The following is a 25,552-nucleotide window of genomic DNA, read 5'->3' as shown; positions in this document are numbered from 1 at the left end:
CCCATAAAGCAGAGGAGGAAGACAAAGCACAAATAAAAAGGTAAGAAATCAGAAAGTGTGTGGGGGCAGGGGGCATAAATATAGAAGAGAGGGGAAGATCTTAAAATAACAGTAAGGAAGTCTGAACAAGTCCTAAGAATCATAACGTATCTAGAGAAAACAACTATAATACACTTCAGTCTGGAATTTCCCCATTTGGGCTGGCAGTGTTTCCCTCAAAACTATCTAGCAAGACCCCCAACACCAGACACAGGAAGCCCTCTTTTAATTTGTTGGCCAGGGTTGTCCAAGAGACTCCCAAAACACACAGGCTATTGCTATTGCCCTCGGTTGCTCTGAGATGAGAGGGTAAGTCCCTATTGCTGAAGACACTATGCACTTCAGACATAGGTCCCAAAGGACCCAACGTAGGTCTGACTTGAGAACCTCCTCCCTAAAGACTAACTTCCATGATACCAGAAGTTTCTATGCAAGCTTCTGAAAGAGGGCATCAATCGGCTATCTTAAAGGTTGAAGGCATGCATTTATGGAGATCGGCTGATAAAGTATTTATAGTGCTGCTTCTTGTAGGGATCAATTGGGATCAGTTGAGGCCAATAACTCAATCCTTTGTAAAACTCTTTTAAAGGTTTATTCCTTTGCTCATGTGATCCTTTCTGTACTGTTCAGTAAATACAGAACAAAGTCCTTTATGAGGGACCCTCATACAACACACACATACACAGGTACATGGCAGATACACACAGAACAGTTACACACAGTCAGATTTGCAAGACAGCAATCTTCAGGTGGAGACAGATTTAGACTCACGCAACAGACAGAAGATGGATGACACAGGGAACATGGAGAGAATTCAAATCTGGACTTACTTGCTCTTGGTAAAATGACTCCGGAGGGGGGGGGTGCTTTTATTTCTTGCCTTAACACAACACTGACGTATCATTGGCAACTTGGTGTTAGTTCCTGATGTGTTGTCTAACTTAACTGCTGTCTTAACTAGTCTTAAGACCTGTTCAACAAGAAGGGAATCATGCCTGGTACTGTAAACCTAGCCAACTTCCCAAGGCTAATGAAGTCATGGATTGTGGAGAACCTATAACGACCACTTTACTAAACCAGCATGATCCCTAATTACATTCTAAATATTTGTCCTTATACCCATAAACATAGCTCTACCCTTCATGAAAAAAACTTCTCTTTGCACAAGCAGATGGAAAGCATTAAAGAAAACTACAATTCATAAAAATGCAGCTGTAGAGCCCCGCCCCAACAAGTGCATCAATACAATTCCTAAGGACCACTGTGGAAGAGCAGGCAAAAAGATGGTTAAGAGCCGGAGGAACAGGAGGTCTACTGTGAGATTATATTTCCTAGAAATGGCAGGGAAGCTAAAGCCATGAAGTCTCACATGGCTGCCTAAACATAAGCTGAACAAGAACGACACCAAGACACGCCAGCACGGAAAGGGAAAAGCCCAGAAGGTCTCAGCCCTAGACAAAGAACTGCAGGTTACTGAGGAACGCTGAAAGCAGAAGAAACAGTTTTCCCTAGGGAAAACCACATCAATTGGTCATCCAATACCATCCTTGAAAACAGGTACACACAAGTAACATTATACAGGCGGAGCAGGATGCATTTATTTATTTAGGAACATGTATAATATATATGAATATATACAAATTCCTAAATAAACCTACACACACAAATGTAATAAAAGAAAAAGACCATGAATTTGACAGCAAGGGGTGGGGTGGTACATGGGTGATGAAGGTGGGTCTTGTATTAATCTGTTGATTTCATTGGTTAATTAATAAAGAAACTGCCTAGGCCCATTTGATAGGCCAACCCTTAGGTCGGTGGAGTAAACAGAACAGAATGCTGGGAGAAAGAAGCCGAGTCAGGAGTCGCCATGATTCTCCCACTCCAGACAGACGCAGGTTAAGATCTTTCCTGGTAAGACAGCTCGTGGTGCTACACAGAATATTAGAAATGAGTTAGATCAATATGTAAGAGCTAGCCAATAAGAGGCTGGAACTAATGGGCCAAGCAGTGTTTAAAAGAATACAATTTCCATGTAATTATTTTGGGGCATAAGCCATGCGGGTGGCCAGGTGCCAGAGACACAGCCCCGCTGCTCCTATTACTACACATGGGAAGTACTGGAGAGAGAAAAGGGAAGTGGGGGGAATGATATCATTTTATTATAATCGCAAAAATCAAAAACTTATAATTAAAAAGGTCAGAAAGCTGGCTCAGGTTGTTACAGAAGGGGCAGAATGATAGGACTGCACTGAAAGACTCTTCTGGATATGACACGCTCTGCTTCGGCTGCCTGCAAAAGAGCAAACCCACCACCACCACCAGCCTTCTAGCATGAGGTGGGGCTCGTGAGCCCAACCCTGAGGAGATACTCAGTTGATGGCTTTTGGGGAAAGGAGAGTGAGTGGCACCTGATGACCACAGGAATATATGCACAGCATAAATTGGAGTTGGGTTACTTAAAAAAATAAAAATAAAATAGAAAATGTAAAGTTGAGAGGGAGTGGGAAAATAGTGGATGGACTGAGGCGAATATGACCAAAGTATATTGTATGAAATTCTCAAAGAATTAATAAAAAAAATCACATTAAAAAATTGGAAAGCCAATTTGTAATTCTAAAATTTTGTTAACTAATCCCAAAGAAGAGAAATCCTTAAATTGTTTAAGATTTTCTCATGGAAGGACAAAGTTTTCAGGCTGAAAACTCACCAAGCACCCGACAGAAGGGATGAAAACAGACCTTGTCTAGAGACAGTGCATCAGGACGAAGGTAATACTACAAATGTCAAGTGGGTAAGAATTCTACACCCTGCCAAAACACCCAGAAAGTCTAAAACAGACATTCCAAGAGTGTATAGTCTCAAAACACTTACTTCTCAGTCTTTATTTTCAAAAGTGACTGTTTCACCCATTTTGGGGAAAAAAAGAAGGAAAAGGATAAGTCTAGGCTGTCAAGTGGAGCGTGCTGGCAGTGACCAACACCAGGTAATGTACTCGGGCTTTCTGAAAAACTTTCTCCAAGAGGATGACATTGATAAAACGCCTTTTTCTGAAAGTCAAATGGACTCCTAAGGAAGAGCTCAAGGAGACAGGCTGTCTCCCAATAGTCCCCTTTGGACAAGCAATTCCTCATAACAATCCGGTCTCCTCACTTCATTTTAGTAACTTAATGTGAATACTCACCTGCCTGCAGCGCCAACTGCTGTTTCTCTTTGTAATGTGATTCCTTTCATTCTACATAACACAATTTTCACTAGCTTCAAGATTCCTTTACTGGTAGCTCTATCTGTGTAGAAAAAAATAGGAATGTTCTTCCAGGTTTCTCTGCTCCTGTGGTCTTGTGCAGCCCCCACAGAAGAAGTGGAAAGGAAGTTTCAGAACGACTTCCTACTGGAGTGGCTAATGGGACAATGAATAAGTAACTTTGGAGGGCTGAAGATGTAGCTTTTGGTAGAGTGACTGCCTAGCATGCAGAAGGCCATGCATTCAGTTCTCAACAAGGAACAATACTTTCAATTTTAATGTGCATATAGTTAGTGCCTACGCGTTCTTCAGACTCTTGCCCCTCATGTGTAGTTCATAATGGTCAGTGAACTGTCAGGAATTTAACATCAACTTTGTAGGTTTAAAGATGTAAAATTTTGTCCTTTGGGGCAACACACACACATACACAACAAACACACACACACACACACACACACACACACACACGGCATGGTAGTGGCACACGCCTTTAATCCCAGCATTCGGGAGGCAGAGACAGGTGGATCTCTGTGAGTTTGAGACCAGCCTGGTCTACAGAGGGAGTTCCAGCACAGCCAAAGTTACAGAGAAACCTTGTCTCAAAAAATAAAACAAATCACAAAAACAATTTAGAAACATACAAATTCTATTGTAATTTTTGTCTAAATATATAGACTAGAAAGTTATAAATTATACAATGGTATGTACATAAAATATCATTTACATTCTACTCAAGTAAAGTTAAGTAACAATAACAAGTGCTACTTGATGCATATCAAAGTGTCCTTATTTTGTTTTGACCTACGTTATAGAAAACTAGATATAAAACATGAATACCCTGAGCAAGTGAAACCAAAGAATTAACCATGATTTCATTGACAACTGATGTAGTTCTAGCTTGACGAGAGACAGTCAAGACAAGGTTATATTATTTTTTTCCGACACTTATTAACCCCACACTGGCAGAGGATTTCCTTTTCAGGCACGGTCCCAGCTTCATAACCATAATCCCATGTCAGTTCTGTTCTTGCTTTCACATACCTAGAAAGTAGAAATAAAAAAGAATCATAAATCACCCTAAATAATTCTTCCACATGAATCAACCTTGAATATGCCAATTTTCATATTCACAAATGAACCATCCTCAAGTTGCTCTATTCTCTTTCCACATCATCTAATCGTTTGACTTTTATTTCAAGCCTCCCAAAATACTATGTAACAAAGTATATCTATGAGGAATGGTGTTTTGCGAACATAAAGGCTGTGGCACACAAGCAAATGTGCCACATTTAAATATCTTTAAAGAAGATAGAGGAAACAGGCATATTTCTTATGTGGGACAGCTTTCTTTTTCAATTGCTATTTTTACTTCGGGATACTAATGTTTTCCTTTGGGTGTTTTGACAATGATTTTGTGAATTAAAGCCATTTGCTATTTTTTTCTCAATATTTCTTCTTGTATTTTTCTCCTACATTTTTAAGAACTGTGGAAGACTGTACTTCTCATTCAGTGTGGTTTTGGGACTCACTGCTGCGTTGGGCTGGGAGACCTGGCAGCCAGAAACGAGTGCACTCAGATCCAGGAGGAACCTGCAGTAAGTTGTTAAATAAACCTTGCTGTCTGAATGGAGGGATCTGCATCCTGGGGTCCTTCAGGACCCGTCTACCTTCTGCAAAATTACTGAAGGTTTTCTCCAACATATACAGTTTTATTAACTGTTGTAAAAGAAAATGTTTATATTTAGTAGTAAGTCAAATTATAAAACTACATAAGGAAGTTTGTTCTAATACTATATTCTGAGTATGCACAGTAAAAATGGGAACTCTGTTGATCGAAACAAAAAAGATAAACCAGTTTTCCTCATGTTCTCCTGAACAGAACTATGCAATCTGATGTCCTCAGCCCCTTAAGAATTAACTCTAAACTGGGCAGTGGTGGAGCAAGCCTTTAATCCCAGCACTCGGGAGGCAGAAGCAGGCAGAACTGTGAGTTTGAGGTCAGCCTGGTCTACAAGAGCTAGTTCCAGGGCAGCCAGGGCTATACAGAGAAACCCTTTCTTGAAAAACAAACAAAAACCACCAAACAAACAAAATTCTAAATGAGAATAAGAATAGAAATTCCAACTGTTTAAATTTTTACTGAATAGTTAACAGTTTAGGCTAACTGAGTATTTTATGATATCAGATATTTGGGGCTATATTTCATCTTTTCATTCTTTTTTCATATCTACTATTTTAAAAGTCATAGCTGCAGCAATAATTGTATAAACAAAACAATTGCAAACCTGTTGGTAAAGAAGGCAACCAATGGAAAATTCCTGTCGTGTGTTTCTACAAAAACATTCTGTACACAGAGATTCGGGGAACAACTATGCTGTTAAAAAAAAAAAAAAAGAATTAAAGGTTAGACAGAGCATAAAATTTAGAACCTAGTTATCTGAAATATGTAAATACCCTACATATCTCACTGATTCCGCCTTTCTCATTTTAAGTAATATACAATCTACCACAGCTCTTAACAGTGTAGTTATAGCAGGAACCCATTCAGTAAAGCCAAATATCTTGCTGAAATATAAGATAGAACCCCCTAAATGGGGACTATTTCTCAGTACTTAATATTATAAATATATTTCTATTTCAACTCAACAACTCTATATGAAAAAATGTACAGAGCCTTCTGCATAGATAACTACATGTAAGATTGTTAATGAACAGTTTTTAAACAGGAAACATTTGGAAATAAAAGCTGCCTGTAAGGAGCTAGTTAAAATTGACACAATGGCATTCTATGCAGCATAAAGGGAGAAACCTGCTAACAAGAAGAATCGGGGCCAGTGAGATGGTTCAGTGGGTAAACGCATTTGCCAATAATTAGCCTGATAACCTGAGTTTGATTCCTGGAACTTACATGATAAAAAGGGGAGAACCAACACTCTAGTTTGTTCCCTAACTTCTACATATGCATGTGGCATGTATATATCCCCACCCTATATACAAAATAAATAAATAAATGTAAAAAAGAAAGTACCAGGAGCTCCTGCGTACTAATACATATTGATCTTCAGGATAGTACTGTTCACTCAAAAAGCAAATATAAGAGGTAGGTCAAGCCAGGCAGTGGTGGTGCACATTCTTAATCTCATCATGAGGGAGGCAGAGGGAAGCAGAGGCAGGCAGATCTCTCTGAGTTTGAGGCCAATCTGGTATACAAAGTGAGTCCCAGAACAGCCAGGACTATACAGAGAAACTCTGTCTCAGAAAACAGAGAAAGAGCTCAATTAATAATGGACTAAGTAGACTTGAGCTCAATCCCTAGACCCCATGTGAAAAAGCCAGGTGTGGTGGTACATGCTTGTGATATCAGGGCTCGGGAGGTAGAGAAAGGAGGATCCCTGGGGCTTGCTGCCTGACAGCCCAGCCTGACTGGTAAGCTGCAGGACATTATTATAAGTACTCTTGTTTTAAAAAACCAAGGTGAACGGCACTGCAGGAATAATGCAATTGAGCTGTGGCTCCAAAACACACAGGCACACAAGTGCATGGAAGCCACCATCCGTGCACGCATACACACTCACAAAGTGAATAATAAGCTATATAGAGAAGGACAACACATGGGCATTTACTTGCATTTGCAAAGTGAGGGTGGAAGAAACAAGAGCCATAAAATGGGATCAGGGAAATTGGCAGCATACTACTTTTCAAGAGAATGCCTTGGCTGGGCAGAGGTGGCACATCGTTCTTTAATTCCAGCACTGGGAAGCAGAGGCAAGTAGATATCTGAGTCTGAAACCAGCCTGGTCTACAAGTAAGTTCCAGGACAGCCAGGGCTACATAGAAGAGAAACCCTGTCCTGAAAAACATAAAATATACATACATACATACATACATGGAAAGGACTTGAAAATGAGCAAGACAGAGTTTTAACACAGAGAGTACACACAATACAGTTCTTATATCCTAATCCAAACCAGCATCTCTGAAGAATAGACATGTATAAACAGTCGATTTCTCAACACAGTCGTGTAACCCCTTTCCAAGATTTGTAACATGGCAGTACTCTCAATACCATCATCCCAGTTCTTAACTGCCCACTGTCTTCTCAATATTGACATCTATTATGGACATCACAAGACTCATAGACACCAAGTCTCTCCAATACCCTTGGATATGTCCATCACTTAGTTTCAGTGAGTATTTCCTATTCAACTTTTTATGCGACTTGGACAACTGAATTTGAAAACTGTGTTTTATGCACCCGTGTGTGAAGACATGCATATATGTATACTTGTCTATGGAAGCTGGAAGTCAATGCCAGATGTCTTGATTGTTCTTCACCTTACTTTTTCATCATATAGTAAATTTTTGTAACCTTATTTTTCGAGACAAGGTCTCATTGAACTTAGAGCTTGATGTTTGGCTAGACCAGCCAGTAAGCCCCAGCATCTTCCTGTCTTCTCCCTAGTGCTAGGAATACAAGTGCATGCCATGAGGCCTGTTTTGTGTGTCTCTGTATATGATGTACTGTGTGTGGTATTGTGTGTACGTGTGTATACAAGTACACATGTCTGTGTATGTGCGTGAGAACGCCAGAGGATGCAGCTTTATCATGCTCCAGAATAACCCCTTGAGAGAGCATCTCTCACTGAAACTGGACCTAGCAAGCCTCCATCTCCAGCCCTAAAGAGTGCTGGGGTTACAGGCATGCATATTTCCACACAAGGTTTTTATGTGGATGCTGGGATCCAAACTCATGTCCTCCTGCTTGGCAAGCATTTACTGACTGAGCCATCTTCCCAGCCCTGAAAACTGACTGATGTATTTATTTTTCCTTGGTTTTATGCTTTGTTTTGTGTTTTAAAGACAGGTTCTCACACTGTAGCCCAGGCTAGTCTAAAACACGGGAAATCCTCCTGCCTCAGCCTGAAAAGTGCTGGGATTATAGGCATGAGCCATCATGCCCACCCATTTCTTAAGTTTTCTAATGCCAATGTTTACTGTATGGTAAGCACTTTCAAACAATTTATATTAATTAGTATGATCCTCAAAAAACCCTAAATAGTCATTCCCATATTAATTCCATATTAGGAATTAAGTATCAAGAAGTAGCATGCAGAGGTACATAAACAGAAGACTGACTCGGTCTGTCTTTAGAATCTATTAATTCTACCTTCCTGATAAATTTTAAGGAAAGGAGGGCTTAGAAATAGGATCTTAACCCTGATACTCACATTAAGGAATCGGCCCACATTTCCTTCTTTTGAAGCATCCAATAGGAACACATTCTCTTTACTGAGCCTCATTACAGAAGGCGACGGAGTCTTCGTCCTTTCATTTGCCAACTCTTCATGGCAGAAGCCCGGCTGACTGTGAGAGGCTGCAGGTTCTACTTCTCGGGACTTTACTGGAACCTCAAGCACCTTTTCCGTTTTCTCATTATTCACTGTGGCTACGTGCTTCCACCTGCCCTCCGGTGAAGTGTCTTCTCGACTTTTAGTTGTATCTATCACGTCTGATTCAACCAGCTGTCCGTCTTGGGAGTAACCAACTTGGGTTGAACTTAAGTCCTCTAGTAGACATTGTTAGGAAGAATTGTCAGGGCATATACTTGGCTGAGTAACACTGCTAAGATTAGGTTAAAGACAGCTGCTTTAAATAGCATAACCCTTATCACGCATTAAGGTAGGCAGTATTACCTAACTTTTATAGATGAGAACACTGAGTCTCAAGGACTAAAAAGATTTCCCTGACTCATACAGAGAACTAGAGAAATGCACAAGTATGCCCAAATTCTAAAGCCTGTTTTCTTTCTGTGGCACCACAGCTTTTTATGCATCTACATGTTGTTTCCTCATTATTGTATTTAATATCAAATTCAGTAAAAGTGGCTCTCCTTTCACTGACTCTGGACTCTGTATTTAAATATATTCTAGACTCATGCAACAAGAGAGTGGAGAAGCTGCTAACATGTCGTAGTTCTAAGAACACTGTCAGGAGTTCTTTTCCTCCAACTCCAGCAAAAACAACTGTCTTTCCAGGGGCTTGCACACACTGATGTTTGGTGCCTTTAAGACCAGTCAAAAACTGTACTATTATAAACCAACAAAGGAGATGAACTTAGTTTTGTATCAATAATGAAACTAACCCTTCCTCCATCACAAAGTATGAATACATGTCAGGCAGAATAACTACATTCATGTACTTAAAAGAAAAAAAAAAAATCAACCCACTCAGGCCTATATAATTCGGTGCCCTCCCCTCAAATTATACTTTAGTTAAAAAGCTGATCTTAGTCTGCCAATATGGTCCAGAGGGTAAAAGTACTTGCTGCCAAGTCTGAAGTCCTGAGTTCAACCCCTACTACCCCATGTGGTAGAAGAAAAGAACAGATTCTGAAAAGCTGTCCTTTGACCTCGGCATGCCATGGCATGTGTACGTGAACATTCCTTTCCCTCAAATAAATGGGCAAATACTGTTTTTAAAGGAGGCAAAAATCTTTGAAGGTATTTTCCTAGCTGGGCAGCAGTGGCACACACCTTTAATCCCACAACTCGGGAGGCAGAGGTAGGCAGATCTCTGAGTTTGAGGCCAGCCTGGTCTACAGAGTGAGTTCTGGGTCAGCCAGAGCTATTACACAGAGAGACCCTGGCTCAAGAACAGCAAAAAGTTAATGTCAAAGAAGCTGGGAGCAGAATAGTGGTTGCTGGAGCCTGGGAAGGAGCTAAGGAAGAGGGGGCAGAGTGAGGTGGCTAGTAAGTGCATGGGTGCAGTGCGATAGGAGGTGTAATTCTAATGTCCCAGACAGCACAGTACGACAGCAATGGTTGACAATAACTGATGGTATATTTCCAAATAGCCAATAAGGACAATTTCAAATGTTCCCAGCATCAAGAAATAACAAATCTCTGAGGGAAATGATCATTACACACTGTATAATGACTGTCTTATCATACTCATAAATACATGCAACTAGTAAAAATATTTTTTAGAAAGAAATTCTGCTTACTAAAGAATAAAAGCTCCTGGCTTACCCATTATCATGTGGATGCTGCTCCTACAGTACCTGTATTTTAGTCAAAGATTTCTCATAGTTTCTACTAGCTATTGGTGTTGTTACTTGATCTCCCTGCTATATATACTTAGCAACTGGTGAAAATGGGGAAAGAGCCGAAGCAACTGTACTCACTATGGCTCATGTGTATAATACATGGGTAAAATAACTATTATGTAAAATGCTCTTTCTTAATAGAATTTCCCAGTAAGGAGCAACCATACCTCCACCAATCTACCCTGTAACACTACCCGGGGAGTTGGGGTTGCAGATTAAGGGTACGAGGTGGGAGAAGAGGCAGCAGTGGCCGGCCTGCTCTCCAAAACAGGGCATTTGTCGTCCATCTCCCTATTGAGGGATTCATCCAAATACAAAAGTTGCAAACCCCAGTCTGCCCAAGCTATGTTTGTCATGTAGAGACTGTACTCTAAAAGGACTCTGTGGAGGGAGTTTGTACCCTCGCTAGCATTATACTGAGGATCCTATACAGTGGTACAGAACTGCTAGAGAAATGCATCTTTAGGAGTCCAAAGGGAAAGATTTGAAGTGGGCTGCTTTAGCTAGAGCTTCCAGAGCCACAGACAACACCTGCAGACCACATGGTGAGAGCCATCCACTCTACCCCTTCTGCCATGCAGTAAGTCATTGCTGAAACCAGACCAGAAGTCTACAAACTCCTGTAAACGGAGGACTGGTCACCAAGGATCTGCTGGTCATAGAATCTGTGTTGTGACTATTCAGTTATGCTGATGTAGAGGGAAAGTAGAAACATGTAAATCAATGCCTGTAACTACATTCCACCAAAACTTTATTTACAGACACTGGTGTTACAAGTTCATATAATTCTCAAGTGTTATGAAATATTATGCACCATCTGATTTTTCAACTATTTAAAAATGTAAAAAGCGTCTTTTACCAACCATGATTAATATTTGGCAGGCCAGATTCGGATACAGTTTACCAGTTTACACATGACAAACCCACCGACTTGTTATGAAGTCTATGGAAAGAAGTGGTAGACACTGGACAAAAGGGACAAAGAGGCAAGAGAGGGACAGCCACGAGGAAATAAAGCCTACCGTGAGCTCTAGCTTTAGAGTTTAGGTGTTCTGGAGCTGGCTTAAATCCATTCTCATCTTCAGGGGCGGTAGACTCTGAAGAAACAAAACCCTTCAAAGAAAATAAGAAAGACAGCTCTACTCTCGAAGTCAGGAGAAAGTACTAAGCAGCTGAACCTCTTTCACCAAGAATCACCCTTTATAGGCCGTACATACTAGGTTAGTTCTGAAAAGCCCCAGAGCAGATATTGTAAGGAGGCTTGACCTAAGTGGAGCCAACACATGTACCCCTTTTCCATTGTCTATTTCTAGTCACTTTAGTAAGTGACAACTACAACAACTGTCAAGATACTATTTAAACTAAAAATACAAAAATAAATCTGTGTGTATCTCAGACTCGAATAGCCTGTATGCTCAAAACAATGTCAATCCTACATTGGATTATGTAGCACAAATACTTCAGTGAAGGCTCAAAAGGTAAGATCATAGTTAATGGCCTTGGAAAGGCATGGCTCCTTTTGTTTTGAAAATAATGTCTTGCTATGTAGCCTGAGTTGACTTCAAACTCATGATCCTCCTGAACTGGCCTCCCAAGCACTAGCACAGCAGGCATGCAACCATGCAGTCTGTTCTTGTAGTTCTTACCATGTCTTTCTCATTGCAGTGAAAAATAGCCGTCTTCGATTTAGGACTTCTAATGACTGAGTGACGCTGAGTTTTTGAAATATTTCTATAGTTCATTTCTCTGAAAAGGAAAAGAAAATTTATTCTGTATATCACTAAAATATAGGTAACATCTCTACTTCATAAACTTCCATCATTGTTAGAAATTAATCTAGGGACTGTAGAGATATTTCATTGGTTAAAAGCACTAGCTGCTTTTCCAGAGGACCTGGGTTCAAGTCCCAGCACCCACCCTGGTCCCTGAGTGCACCACCATATACATAAAATAAAATTAAAAATTTTAAAAAGAAATTAATCTATATCACACCTATATTATTTATTTGAGGAAGGAAAAGGTAATCATTAGCTACTAATAATTTTAAAATGTGTTTTAAAAAATAATCCTAATAAAGCTTTTCAAATAGAATGGTGATATAAAAGTAAAATTAAAATTTCTAACATTCATAGAGTCAGATGAAAGTTATCCACAGTGAACTCAGAAATGGGACACCAAAGGAAATGTGTTGGCCAGATTTTTAAGGTTAGAATGCTGGATTTGAGTGTTAAATTTAATTTATGAGGTGAGAAGATGTTTAGGGGAGGGGAGATGGGAAGAGAGAGAGACACACACACACAAACAGGGAAAAACCCAAACATTCTTGATCCTTAACAAGGGAGGACACCATGATCTGAAGTTTTCACTTACATTACAGGTTCTCTGAGATCACAGCTAAACTTAAGAGAACATTGCTCATTTTTAGGACTGCTAGGTTGTGTCTCACAATCTGAACATGCAACTTCTATTTTCCTCTTTTTGGAAAGCTCATTTTCCAAATCGTTTTGTTGTTCTCTTCTGTTTTTATCAGTATTGGTTTTCTCAGGAGTGGATCTGCTTAGTAATCTTCCTGAAATACAACAGACAGTGATCAAAACAGAAAACAACCTCTTCCAACAAGTAGGCACAAGCTTCTCTGTAAATAAAAACTCTGTGCTAAGTGCACTGTGTTTCTAGAAAAGATAAACTCACCCTACACTACAAAGTCTAGACTTGAGGTAACTCATCCAAGAAAACCATTCCAAGACACTAAAAAAAGGCCAATGGGAGACTCATTGTCTTACATTCATAATAAATATGAGCTATTTAAAAAGAAGCAATAGTCTTTTATTTTGGCAATTTAAAAAGAAAGAAATCCACAGTAATGTAAAATAAAAATGAAAAAAGTCCTCTAGACAATGAAAAGCAAACTTGTTTAAATTCTTTTTAAGTTTGAAACCTTAGACTCTTGAAAAATGATCTATTTAAAATGTGTGAGATCTACCTATTATGCTCATACTCGGTTTAATATTAAAATCTTTGTCTCATTGAAAGCAATTTTTTTTCAGGATTCAAAATTATACTTCTTAGGTTAGAATTAGTGGCTAGATATTCCACTCATCTTTCTAGGTCAGCCTTAGGTGTATGTTCTAGTCTGCAGAGACTGCCAATCATGCTTCCTGGACACCACTTAGGGTGCAGGGACAGCTTCCACTCGAGAGCTACTCTGAGAAACAGGACGAATGTCTAGGCAGGCTGGGTGGAGTAGTGTAGTTAGTGGTGTGGTGTGGAGTCCCTGAACCAAGTGAGATGCTTAGAGTAACTGTCTGAATCATCACATGCAAATACTCATTACAATACTAACTTGGGAAGCCGGGCGGTGGTGGCGCACGCCTTTAATCCCAGCACTTGGGAGGCAGAGGCAGGCGGATCTCTGTGAGTTCGAGGCCAGCCTGGTCTACAAGAGCTAGTGCCAGGACAGGCTCCAAAACCACAGAGAAACCCTGTCTCGAAAAACCAAAAAAATAATAATAATAATAATAAAAAAAATACTAACTTGGGAAAAACGTTGAGGAGCTTTGGTTTGATTGTTTCTACCTTAGTGAGCCATGCAGATCTCTTATTTAGAATGTTCCCTACCTTACTCCATAGTTTCTGTGGCTGTGAAGACAGTGTAAGTCCCAAGTCCTGGTGCAACACAGCCTTTCCTTTCTGAAGCACCTATGGCCTTTGGACACAAAACCCAGTGACTTGTCTCCTTTGATGCTCCCCCTGCATCTTGTTGTTCAACACCCGGCTAAAAGGTGCCAATACTGACTAGGACAACGTAGATTCAGATGTATACAGGTGCAATTGAGGATAACCAGAAAACAAATCTCTGCTTTACCTGAATAAATGCACACAAATGTCCCTCTGTCAATGTCATCCAGGCAGCGCACTCCCCAGCCCTTCTTCTCGCTTTTAAACACCTGCAGCCTCACCTGGGGACCATGCTGGACGACTCGGTTTTGACACAACTGACGGCTACACTTGCACATCAGGTTGCATTCGTAAATGCTGGCAATAACACAGAAGACAATGTAAATTAGATGGCCTAAAAAGCAAAATGAAACGTGTATTGCTACTCCTCTTAACTTAGGGCTAGACTGCCTGGGTTACTAGCTTTAGTTTGTGGAGGCCCAAAATGAGAGCCTATTCCACCTTGTCTGAAGGTCAGAGTCTTTGAGGTTGCTCAAAGTTGTTGATAACAACTGTGGTTACACACCCTGACCTAGGGAGTGGCTACTTGGTGTTCTGAACATTAAGATGGTGTGTACAGGTGTACCCTCTCCACCCTGAACAAAGGTCAGAGAACTGAAGCACACTTCTGCTTTTTTTTCTAAATTAGGAAGTGTGGCTCCCTTCAGGATACTTGATGCCTAAAGGGTTCGCTGCCTATACAACAGAATGCTTTTCTCATGAATTCATGACTTGATGTCTCAAAGTATTGAAGCAAGTAACTGTTCCCGTCATCCTTTGTATCATGTTAAAGCAGTCTTTTGCCTTCTTCCTCCCTTTCATATTGGCGTTTAAAAGTATATGGAAAAGCCGGGTGGTGGTGGCGCACGCCTTTAATCCCAGCACTTGGGAGGCAGAGGCAGGCGGATCTCTGTGAGTTCGAGACCAGCCTGGTCTACAAGAGCTAGTTCCAGGACAGGCTCCAAAGCCACAGAGAAACCCTGTCTCGAAAAACCAAAAAAAAAAAAAAAAAAAAAAAAAAAAGTATATGGAAAAATAAACATGGGCAAACTCAGGCCTTAGAACTCTCTGTGACTAGGATAACAGTAGTCACCCCAAAAAGGTGGCGTATGGCATAAGGCAGCACAACATGGCGTGGCTTACAACATAGTTTATGTTTTTAAAATGGAGTTTATTTTAGCTATCATCTATCTATCTATCTATCTATCTATCTATCTATCTATCTATCTATCTATCTATCATTATGTATATGACTGTTTTACCTATATGCATAACTATACCACCTGCATGCCTAGTGCACACAGAAATCAAAAGAGGGCACTGGACCTCTGAGACCAGAAGTATAGTCCAATGTGAACCCTCATGTGAGTGCTAGGATTTGAACCTGAGCAGCCAGTGCTCTTGACCACTGAGGTATCTTTCCAACTTCAAATGAGAAGTTTGTATACTAGAACTTAGCATACAGGACTGTTTCAACATCACAATATTTACCAGATATGTAACATGGTGCTCAGCACACAGGAAATGTTAGCTTTTGGAATGTATAAAGGAAATGTATAGGATGAAACTCTTCTAATGCTAGTTCTGTTTTATTACTTAGCATCAATTTTGATAGACTGAAAATTATCAACTGACAAATCAGTTTCCTTCATTCTTTTAATAAATATATATTAGTGTATGTGTGTGCATGTGTGTATGTATGTGTGTGTGGTCATCCTCATGCGTGTGTTGCACACAGCCATACAAGCACAGAAGCCAGAAAAGGATGTCAAGTGTCCTGCTCTACCACTGTCTGCATTGGTCCCTACAGACAGGATCTCTTCACTGAACCTGAAGTCACGCTAGGGCCAGCAAGTTCCAGAGGACCTATATCTTGAGCCTTGAATAGCTCTGTGGTTACAGGAGTGTATAGCTTTTTGTCTAAGTTCTGGGTATTTGAACCCATTTCCTCATGCTATTTCCCATTGGGTTAGCTCCTCAGCCCCTTCATTTGTTTTTGAAACAGCTTCCCTATATAGCTCAGGCTAGTTTTGAACTCAGTATCATCCAGCCTCTGCCTCTCATGTGCTGGAGGTGCAAGTTTTAATGGGAAAATTGACAACTCAGAGTCACTCATTTCCTGAGGACTTAGGCTTGAAGCAGATGAGTGTTATATATTTTGATACATGTGTGGCGTCTCAGTTCCATTTCTAAGAATATACAATGTTTTTATGCTACTATCAGTAATTTAGATTTTCAGTATGAGAAACAAATATAAACAAAACCTGTAAGCCTGTAGACCATACTGAAAGCTAGTACTCTCTGGGCCTGGGAGATGAGCCAGCAGTTAAAATGCTTGCTATGGAAGCATGAGGCCCTGAGTTCAGCTGCTCAGAACTCTTATACAAGCTGGACATGGTAGAGACCATATGCAACCCCAGGTGTGGGGAGGGCAGCAGACGCAGGTAGGACCTTGGGGCCTGCTGGAGTCTAGCCAAAGTGGGAAGCTCCTGTCTCAGAAAGAGAACATATAAGAAAAAATAAATAAGATGGACAGTGACTGAGGAAGATGCTGGACTTTGACCTCTGGCTCCCAGTGTGTCTACACACAGGCACAAGGACCACCCCACCATGCACACAACTTACAAAAGTACCATCCTCCACAGAAATGCACCCTGCAACAAATCTCTAAGGTTCCTCACCCAGTAGGTATAAGTCTCTGCAGTCTTTTATAATTATATCCAATACATACTCCATCAGGTGGCAAGGAACATGCTTTGGCATTCTTTGCTGTCAACTGAAGACATGCACATTTCTGTCTAAAAGAAAGGCAGTAGAGAAGTCAGAATAAAAAAAAATCACCAAGTTATAAGACTCGGTAAAAGTGTAAATGACATAAAAAAAATGGTGTACTTTTATTTATAAGAGGGCTTTTGCTCAAGGATTATATGGAAACTCCTCTAGACATAATATGAAAAATAATACCAACCAAAAGCTTATTACAACTAACATCAACTTCACTGAGCTATCTGACCATGCAACAGATATTTAGTTATATGGGTTTTAATTTTTCAAAATGGACATTTTATCCAGCAAATACTCATTTGTTGATAGCTGTAGTTCTGCTTGTCCATCATAGGTTATTTTAATAGTCGTTCCCTCATTAGCTGAGAGGTATATTCAAGGACCTCTGAATGCTTAAAGTCTTATGTTAGTACCAACGTCTATCTGTGCTTTTCTCAATACTCTGAAACATTGCCACATGATGCCAGAATTAATCTGCCCTTGCATGCTTTATTTTCCCAAATATTAATTATTACTTGTGTCTTTTGGAGCCACTATTAAGTAAATAAGTCTTACTTGAATGTATTGCAAGTATGACACTTGATCTGATGATCAATGTGGCTTCTAAGTGACTACCCGGCAGGTCACGAACAGTGTGGATAAAGAGACAATTCACATTCCAGGGGGGATGAAGTGGGGCATTCCATCACATGACTCCAGACAGCATGTAGTTTAAAACTTATGAAATGAGTGTATGTAGACTTCTCCACCTAATGATGATGATGATGATGATTATTATTATTTTCTGTGCACCCTTTGTGTGCCTGGGCTTGCTGCCCAGGGAGGATAGTGGATCCCTTGGTACTGGATGTGAACTGATATGTGGGTGTTGGGCATTGAACCTGGGTCCTCTCCAGCACGGTAATTCTAGACTACAGTTGACCATAGGAACTGAAGCTACAGTAAAGGAACTGCTGTAGTGTAGATAGTTTTCATCATCTTTTCAATATGAAATGAAAAATGACAGGCAGACCCCATGGCTTACCAGTCAGTCAGTCACTAAACAACCATAGGGATTATCAGATCAAGATACCTGTAGTGCTTCAGGGTATGTACAGGAAATACAAATAAACAGACTTTGTTTCTAATACAAAAATTTAAACATTCAGGGGTCCTTGAATATACCTCTCAGCTAATAATGGAATAATGATATTAACATAACTTCCCTTTCTCTTTTACTTAGTATAGGTAGATAATTTGAATAGAGATAACTAAACATATAACACAAATCTACCCAATTACCTGCAAACCTACAGATGCATATGAAATTACACATCTTTAAAAAAATGTTTCTCAAGGTCTTGACGTATCAGAACATGTTTTCATTTTCTTGATGGAATGCCAATACAATGGTTAAAGAATAGAAGCTGTGGGCACACTGGCATTCTAAAAATTAAGCCAGTAATGATACTTAATTTGTAAAAGTAAAATATAACAAATGACATAGAAATTAGGAATAAATGTTCAAATACTGCCTATCCTACTTGTCTGCTGTGACCTCTTTGAATCTGTTTCTCAGACTAATTCCTTACTGTGTGATAGAAATACATCACCTAACACACAGGTTTGTGTGGTGACAAAGAGAATGAATGGATTTCAAGAGTCTGGGCATGCGTGATACTCAAAAACAGCACTGCAATTGCTATTATAACTAAATTACCACAGAAAAGGAAATACTCATCCTTAGAGGAAACAAATTTCAAATTATCATTTTTGGCAGAGTTATAATTAATGAGATGTTATCTTTTCATCTATCTGAGACAATTTGTGCACAGGTTTTAGACAGACAAAATGACAAGCAGGAACACAGACTAGACAAATGTGTCTCCGTGCAGACTATCTGTAACACCACGTTTTTCTACTTACATGTCTATGCAGCCCTCAGAACAGTCACATGAAACAGAAAACATGCTGGAAGAGTTTAGATAGCATGCTCGGGGCCACACTGTCCTTCTGTACTTAAACTGTGGGAGTTTCCTACTGTCTACTTCATTACAGAAAGAAATCGGCACTGGTTCCATTCCATTACTAATATCTACATCAGAAACAACTTCATCTTGCTTTGGGTGATTCCGAGTCAACTGAACGTAAGTATTGAAGGAGAAGTTGTCTGTGAATAAAAAGTTACACTCTGTCTCAATAAGGTAATGGAAAACTTCCTCCATGTTCCGTAGGCTCCGTCCACAGGGCGTTTTATAATTCACGTGGAGGGCAGAAGAATGAGAGTTTGTCTTTGCGTGTCGTCTTTGGAAGTGACATCTGATTGGTCGCTGCAGAGGGTTTCCTCCCTTCAAGGACAGCGGTGTTTCCGTCAGACAAGCACTGGAGCAGATGTGGCTCTGGAAAGATGAGCTCAAAGGGCATTCCTTCTCCCCCAGGTCTGCAGCCTTACTGTTCGCAGGCAGGAGTGCTTTCTGTCCTGGAGACCTATTAGAGTAAGTTAATCATCAGTATCTCAAATTCATAGTCTTGCTTCATTTTTTAAAATGCAGACTAAGGTGGCAATTGCTTTACTGTATCTTCTTGGACAGCAGGAAGATAACCTAGACTCTGAAACATTTTATATATCCTTGAGGCATTGAAAGATGAGGTGTAACTTAGACTATTCCAGGAAGCTTGAGCTAGCTGTGTCTTTCTCCTAGGCTCTGACATGCACACTCAGAGCCTGCCCTTGTTCACAGGCTGGGAACAGCATTTCTTCATGGAGGATTTGTCACACCTTTGCCTCGTCAAACTAAGATAGCTAAGAAAATTTGTTAAGATTCCTTTACAGTGCCTTCATCCAGCAACTATTTAGCTGATTTTTTCCCCCATAATATGTAATCCAGCTGCCAATCATATTGATACTCCGAGAATAATAGCAAACTGGCCAAAAAAAAAAAAAAAAAAAAGATAGTATTCAATTTAAGGGGAAGAAGTATAAAAAGAAAGTTCTTGTATTTTTAACCCAATTTTTAAACTTCTTCAAAGAACTTGAATTTTATTTCACTAAGTGTCTATTATACATTAAAACAGGTATTTTATTTATTTTGTCCCAAACACCTGCGTCTTAGTATGCACTAGACACTGAAACACACTAAAATTTCTGAGCTTACACATCAGTGGATGACTAGTGGCATGTGAAGCAACTTCATGGTGTACAGCTATCTCTGTCATTCCTGTTCATGGTGTACAGCTATCTCTGTCATTCCTGTTAGTCAATCACATTATACTACTGTATAACAAATTTTGTTAATATTGCCAATTTTTTTTCTCAGGTGACAAGTTTCTTCAATTGGACAATTTCATCAATGAAGGGAGTCTCAGTGTTTCTGGATTACAGTCTAATGGGTAAAACAATATACTACCACTTGTTTGTAAATCTTTGAATGTTGGAACTATTTTCAATTTGTCTCTATGTAAGTGCTTTGATGAGTATCTTCAGACATAAATCCTTGACCAAGTTCCTGACTATTCTTGCATCCCTTTAGAGGAATTACCAGTCAATAAGAATACACATAAACAACAACAAAATCTTGATTAATAAAAATAATCAAACACATTCAAGAATATATTTTCTTACAGAGACCCAAATGTCTCTTTGAGAACTACAGATATCTTAGCAAATAAGGACATTCTCAAAACTTCTGCACTAGAATAACAAAACTCTGGCATCATTTCTAGTAGGCATAAGGATACACACCCATGATGATCCATGCCTTCCTTTAAAAAGCCCAAGGGACTAGGACTACAGCTCAGAGAAACACTACACCTTAGCAAACGCATGCATAGGTTTTGGGCTGGTCATACAGAATGGTAAAAACAAAACAACACTAACAAAACCCAAATTCTTCCAGAGAAAGGTCCATACTACCAGGAGAATGTAAAGTTGTTCCAGGATCTAACGATGGGAAGATACACTGCCAGTCTTCTCCACACCTTCTCAGAGGACTATTAGGAGCTGACAGTCAGGAATTTCCTATTCCTTCCAGTTTACTATGTATGTCTCTTAACACAAATTTTCTTTCTCAAAGACATGAAAACAATGCTTTGAGAGAACAAAAATAATTCTGAGGTCATCAGTATTCCAGTTTCTGTAGGAGAATGAATTCTAGCTTCAATGTCAATGGTATTTTTTTCTGAGCCTACAGATAGCAGACCTTGTGCATGGTAGTCATGGGCTCGAGCAATTCACTACATCCTCACTTTGATAATAACATTGGGGGCTGGAGAGATGGCTCAGGGGTTAAGAGCACCGCCTGCTCATCTAAAGGTTCTGAGTTCAATTCCCAGCAACCACATGGTGGCTTACAACCATCCGTAATGAGATCTGGTGCCCTCTTCTGGCCTGCAGGCATGCATGTAGACAGAATACTGTAATACAATAAATAAATCTTTTAAAAAAAGATAATAACATTTAATGTTAACTAATAGACACAGCTGTTCTAATCATTCACACCAACCAAACATTCTTAAGTGCTTATGTGAACCCAAATTACTCTCTAATTCATAACCCTGTTAGATGCCCAGTCACTCCTACACAATAAAGATTGGAATTTAGTTCTTTCTTTACTGTCAGTAACTATTAATTGAAGTCTCACTAACATGGCTGTACCAACCTTTAACTTTGATCTTTGGCAGTGGACTTTACTAATTATAGACATTTTAACTTAATTTATTCTATTCTTTTTTTCTCCTGCCCACCCACGTTCTTCTGAAATAGTTTAAGGTAAGCTTCTGTCATCACATCTTTTTGCCCAAAACAATTCAGCAGATGCTTCTAACAAAGTTGAATTTTTTTACTGACTCACATCACCTATTTGTCCAAACCCAAACTTCATGCTTCTAGTACTTTTTTTCCTCTAGCCTAGTATCAATGCATCTTCCCCTTCATTTTATGATATCTGTTAAAATTGAATTTTGTCACTTGTTCCATGTCATTTGTCACATTTTGGAAATTAGCTAATGCCACCTAGTGGTGACGATATTTAATTCAATTTTCCACCTACAATAATGTAAGTTAGTCGGTAGTCCTAGAAACTAAAATTCAAGTTCAAAATTTTGTGGGGGAGGAGGGCAGGAAGGAATGAATCCCTGGCACTGGTGCACTCTTCTAGATGCAAAGACTATTAAGTGGAGTTTGGGTCTCAGCCAAACTATCAGGATTGCTTCACGTAGGTCCTGTGATCATTTAAAGTGCGTGAAAACTTTTACAGCTACATTTCATAAGACTATTGCTTCTTCACGCCCTACAACTTTCAAACCAGAACACTGTCCTCATCATTAGATGGGAGGCGCCTTACTGGTCCAGCTTATGTTATGGAGGACACAGACTTGCAACTGAACCAATACATCTTTATTATGGGCTTCTCTGGGCTGTAGTGGTTAAACACTTGTCTTTTTTACATTTGTTTGTTTATTGTGTGTACATGTGGAGTCAGAGGACTACTTTTGGGAGTCTGTCCTCTCTTTCCATCCTGTGAATTCTGAGGATTAAATTCAGATTGTCAGGTTTGAGACAAGTGCACTTCCCTGCTGAATCATCTCACTGGCTGAAATTATTTTACAAAGAAGAAATTTCCTAACTCTTTTGAGTTATCCTGGTACTTAACTAGTATAGTGCTTGATGCCTCCTCTCCTATGTACTAATATCCCAAATAATGGGCTATATCTCAGCAAGTGTCAGGATGACTTTTAATGTGATTAAGAATGAATGGAATTTATAATTTAATAAACTGTGCTGCCTAGTTTTATGTCAGCTGAGGAAGGAACCTCAACTGAGAAAATGCCTTCATAAGACTGGGCTGCACTCGAGCCTGTAAGGCCTTTTTTAAATTAGTGATTGGTGGGGAAGGGCTCAACTCATTGTGGGTTGGGTTACCTCTGGGCTGGTGGCCTTGGGTTCTATAAGAAAGTAGGCTGAGTAGCCACTAGGAACATACAATCATTAAATATCTAAAATAATCTCTCAAGATATTAATTAATTAAAAATACATCATGAAGTAACACGTGAAATTAGTAATTCGTAAGAGTTTATTTGGGCAGCTATGTAAAATCTGTGGTAACAAGAACCTGGAACAAGGAAGCAGCATTTCAGCACCCACTTCCTGGTTCCAATTTAGTGCCTACACTGCTTGCTATGCCACACTCTGGGCGTTTGTGAATGTAAACAGGTATGCACGTGTATATACATATATAAAAGTTAATCTGCCAGATTCATGTGCTCATCTAATAGAAACCAAGTGATTTATATTTATACCCATGTGTTTTAGCACCTGCAAGTTCACAGTCACTATGTGATGGCCAGAACTGCACCTAATAAATTCTACCAAAATGCTCTTGATAAACCAAAGCACTTGACTAAGAAAAATAAATTTAAGCTAGTTTTTATAAAAGGAGAGAGCCTTTTAAAAAAATTAAATGTTTTACTATATTTACCAATTTGAAATATCGCCTATAAGGAATGGAAATCCAATTAAACTCAAAACTGAAATGCTAAAAGTCTACCGCCTACCCCTAAGACTTTCATACTTGACTTTGCCACTATGACATGGACATATTGTTTATCTTAAACAATTCAGGGGCTGAGAATCAACCATGTAGCTTATTAGTCTGCCTATGTGATTACTAACCATTAAGAAGCTTAACTACTGAAAGAAAAACAAAAACAAAACACACTAACCAAACAAAATATACATACATACACACCCCAAAACAAAATACCCTCATAACCTCCAGGGGAAATCCAAATGGAATTATTTTAAAACTACTCTAGTTTCTAGAGTGATGGCACATCCCTTTAAAAATTCCAGGATTCAGGAGATGCAGAGGCTGGCAGATTGCTGAGTTCAAGGTCACTTGGTCTACAGAGCAGTCCAGAACAGTCAAGCTACACACAGAAAGCCTGTCTTGAAAAAAATAAAAAAGAAAGAAAGAAACAAGCAGAATTCTAGTTAAGAGTGAGCTGTAGCTTTGGAATTCTTAACACAAAGAAAAAAATTATGAGTCTAATTAGACATGTACTTTCATCTGGAAAGATCTCTCCAGATTGTGAACTCAGGTCTTATTTCTGAGTGACAGCCCAGTTCGAGAGCTCTCAGAAGTACAGAAATGAAGTTTTGAGTGTGAAATCACGAGCATGGCTAATCTGATGTCTCTGGGAAGCTTACCTACCTACCTACCTTACCTACCTACCTACCTACCTACCTACCTACCTACCTATCAATCCATCAACAAGGTCTCCCAGTGGAGACATCACTGGACTAGAACTCACTAACAGCCTTGAACTCACAGTGATTCTCCTATTTCTGCCTCCTAAATGATCAGATTACAGTTATGCGCTCTATGACCCACTGAAATTTTAAAGGAATATGACAAAGGAAGGATGATCGGTTATGAGCAAAAATGCTGGTCTAAATCTATACGGAAGCTACTATTAAGACCAAGTCTGATAAATTGAGGCTTTCAAAGTGCAAATAAAAAAATTTAAAAATTAATGCTAGGCTTAGGACAAGAAACTAATACTAGGAGAGACGTGGACATAACAGAGAATGAAGAGTCCGTCCATTTGTTGCTGCCATCTTCACCTCTTACATATGGCTCTCAGGTATGAAGATCAGACACAAATGGAAAGGAACTGAGGGTCTAACAATTACAAGAATTAATAGAATTTGACTGTATTAAAAGTATCAAGGTCTCTATATTCAACTCCAGAGGTTTTTTTTTTTTGGGGGGGGGAAGCACTTCAAATACTAAAGAACAAAATAGAGAAAATGCTACCCTGATTTGCTAGAAGAGGACACCAAGCACATGACTTCTAAGTATTTAGAATTTAAAAAGAAGCCAACACTAGTTGTTGCCAACCAACAGTTAAGTCAGAAAACTCTAGGTCAATCAGAATACTCTATGTGTGTATGTATGCAAGTTTTAAGAGAGTGTGATGTTATTACAGAATTCTAGAGCAGTAAACTTTAGTTTCTCATGACAGCCATGCAAGAGACATGTATGTAAGACAGTAACAGAGTAAAGCAAATTTGAAGTTTTTTGAACAGATCTTTCTGAAAAGTGATTAAAAAAAAAAAGAGTCTCTGATATAGTAAGTAAGCAAGAAGGTTTTGGTTTTGGCCACATTTCAATATATTTTCAGTGATCATAATAAAAGGTTCAAAAGGTATTTATATAAGAAAAGTTAGAAAGACAAAGAGCATTACGAACAAGTCTAAAATTAAAAGCTTTCCGGTATGCTGCTATAATGAACTTGTCCAAATAGTAAAGTTTACCAGAAATAAACCAAATCTTAAATTTAGGTTTAAATTATAATTGCTTGGGGCTAAAGGTGGCTCAATTCCATGCTAGGTAGCTAACAACTGCCTGTAACTCCAGTCTCAGAGGACTAGACCCCTCTTCTGGCTTCTGTGAGAACTGAGGGCCTCAGTTTTCATGCTTTTTATAACTCCCTCACTGGCTTTAATAGCTTGCAAGACCAGGGGTACAAAGACCAGGGGTACACAAGACCAGGGGTACACTCCTGACCCAGGATGTGGTTACTTGGTTCTTTTGACAGTAAGATGGCCCATTCAGATAGATCCACTCCATCCAGACAGCTGATCAGGACAGGCAAGCATACTTCTGCTCCTTCTTTTGTA

General features: G+C 39.4%; 1 protein-coding gene across 1 annotated transcript in view; it reads right to left on the bottom strand.

Annotated features, from left to right (window-relative positions):
* The window catches only part of Setdb2 (SET domain bifurcated histone lysine methyltransferase 2), a 64,940-nt gene that overhangs the window by 25,743 nt on the left and 13,645 nt on the right, over nucleotides 1-25,552 (bottom strand). Inside the window, 6 exon segments of the mRNA XM_057785654.1 lie at nucleotides 11,411-11,501; nucleotides 12,035-12,134; nucleotides 12,759-12,957; nucleotides 14,254-14,423; nucleotides 16,787-16,903; nucleotides 18,795-19,355. Coding sequence (XP_057641637.1) covers nucleotides 11,411-11,501; nucleotides 12,035-12,134; nucleotides 12,759-12,957; nucleotides 14,254-14,423; nucleotides 16,787-16,903; nucleotides 18,795-19,355 — 1,238 coding nt within the window.

Source organism: Chionomys nivalis, chromosome 12 (genome assembly GCF_950005125.1).
Source record: "Chionomys nivalis chromosome 12, mChiNiv1.1, whole genome shotgun sequence".
Classification (NCBI taxonomy): Eukaryota; Metazoa; Chordata; class Mammalia; order Rodentia; family Cricetidae; genus Chionomys; species Chionomys nivalis.
The sequence above is the reverse complement of the archived record's forward strand: the minus strand, read 5'-3'. Positions and strand labels throughout refer to the sequence as shown.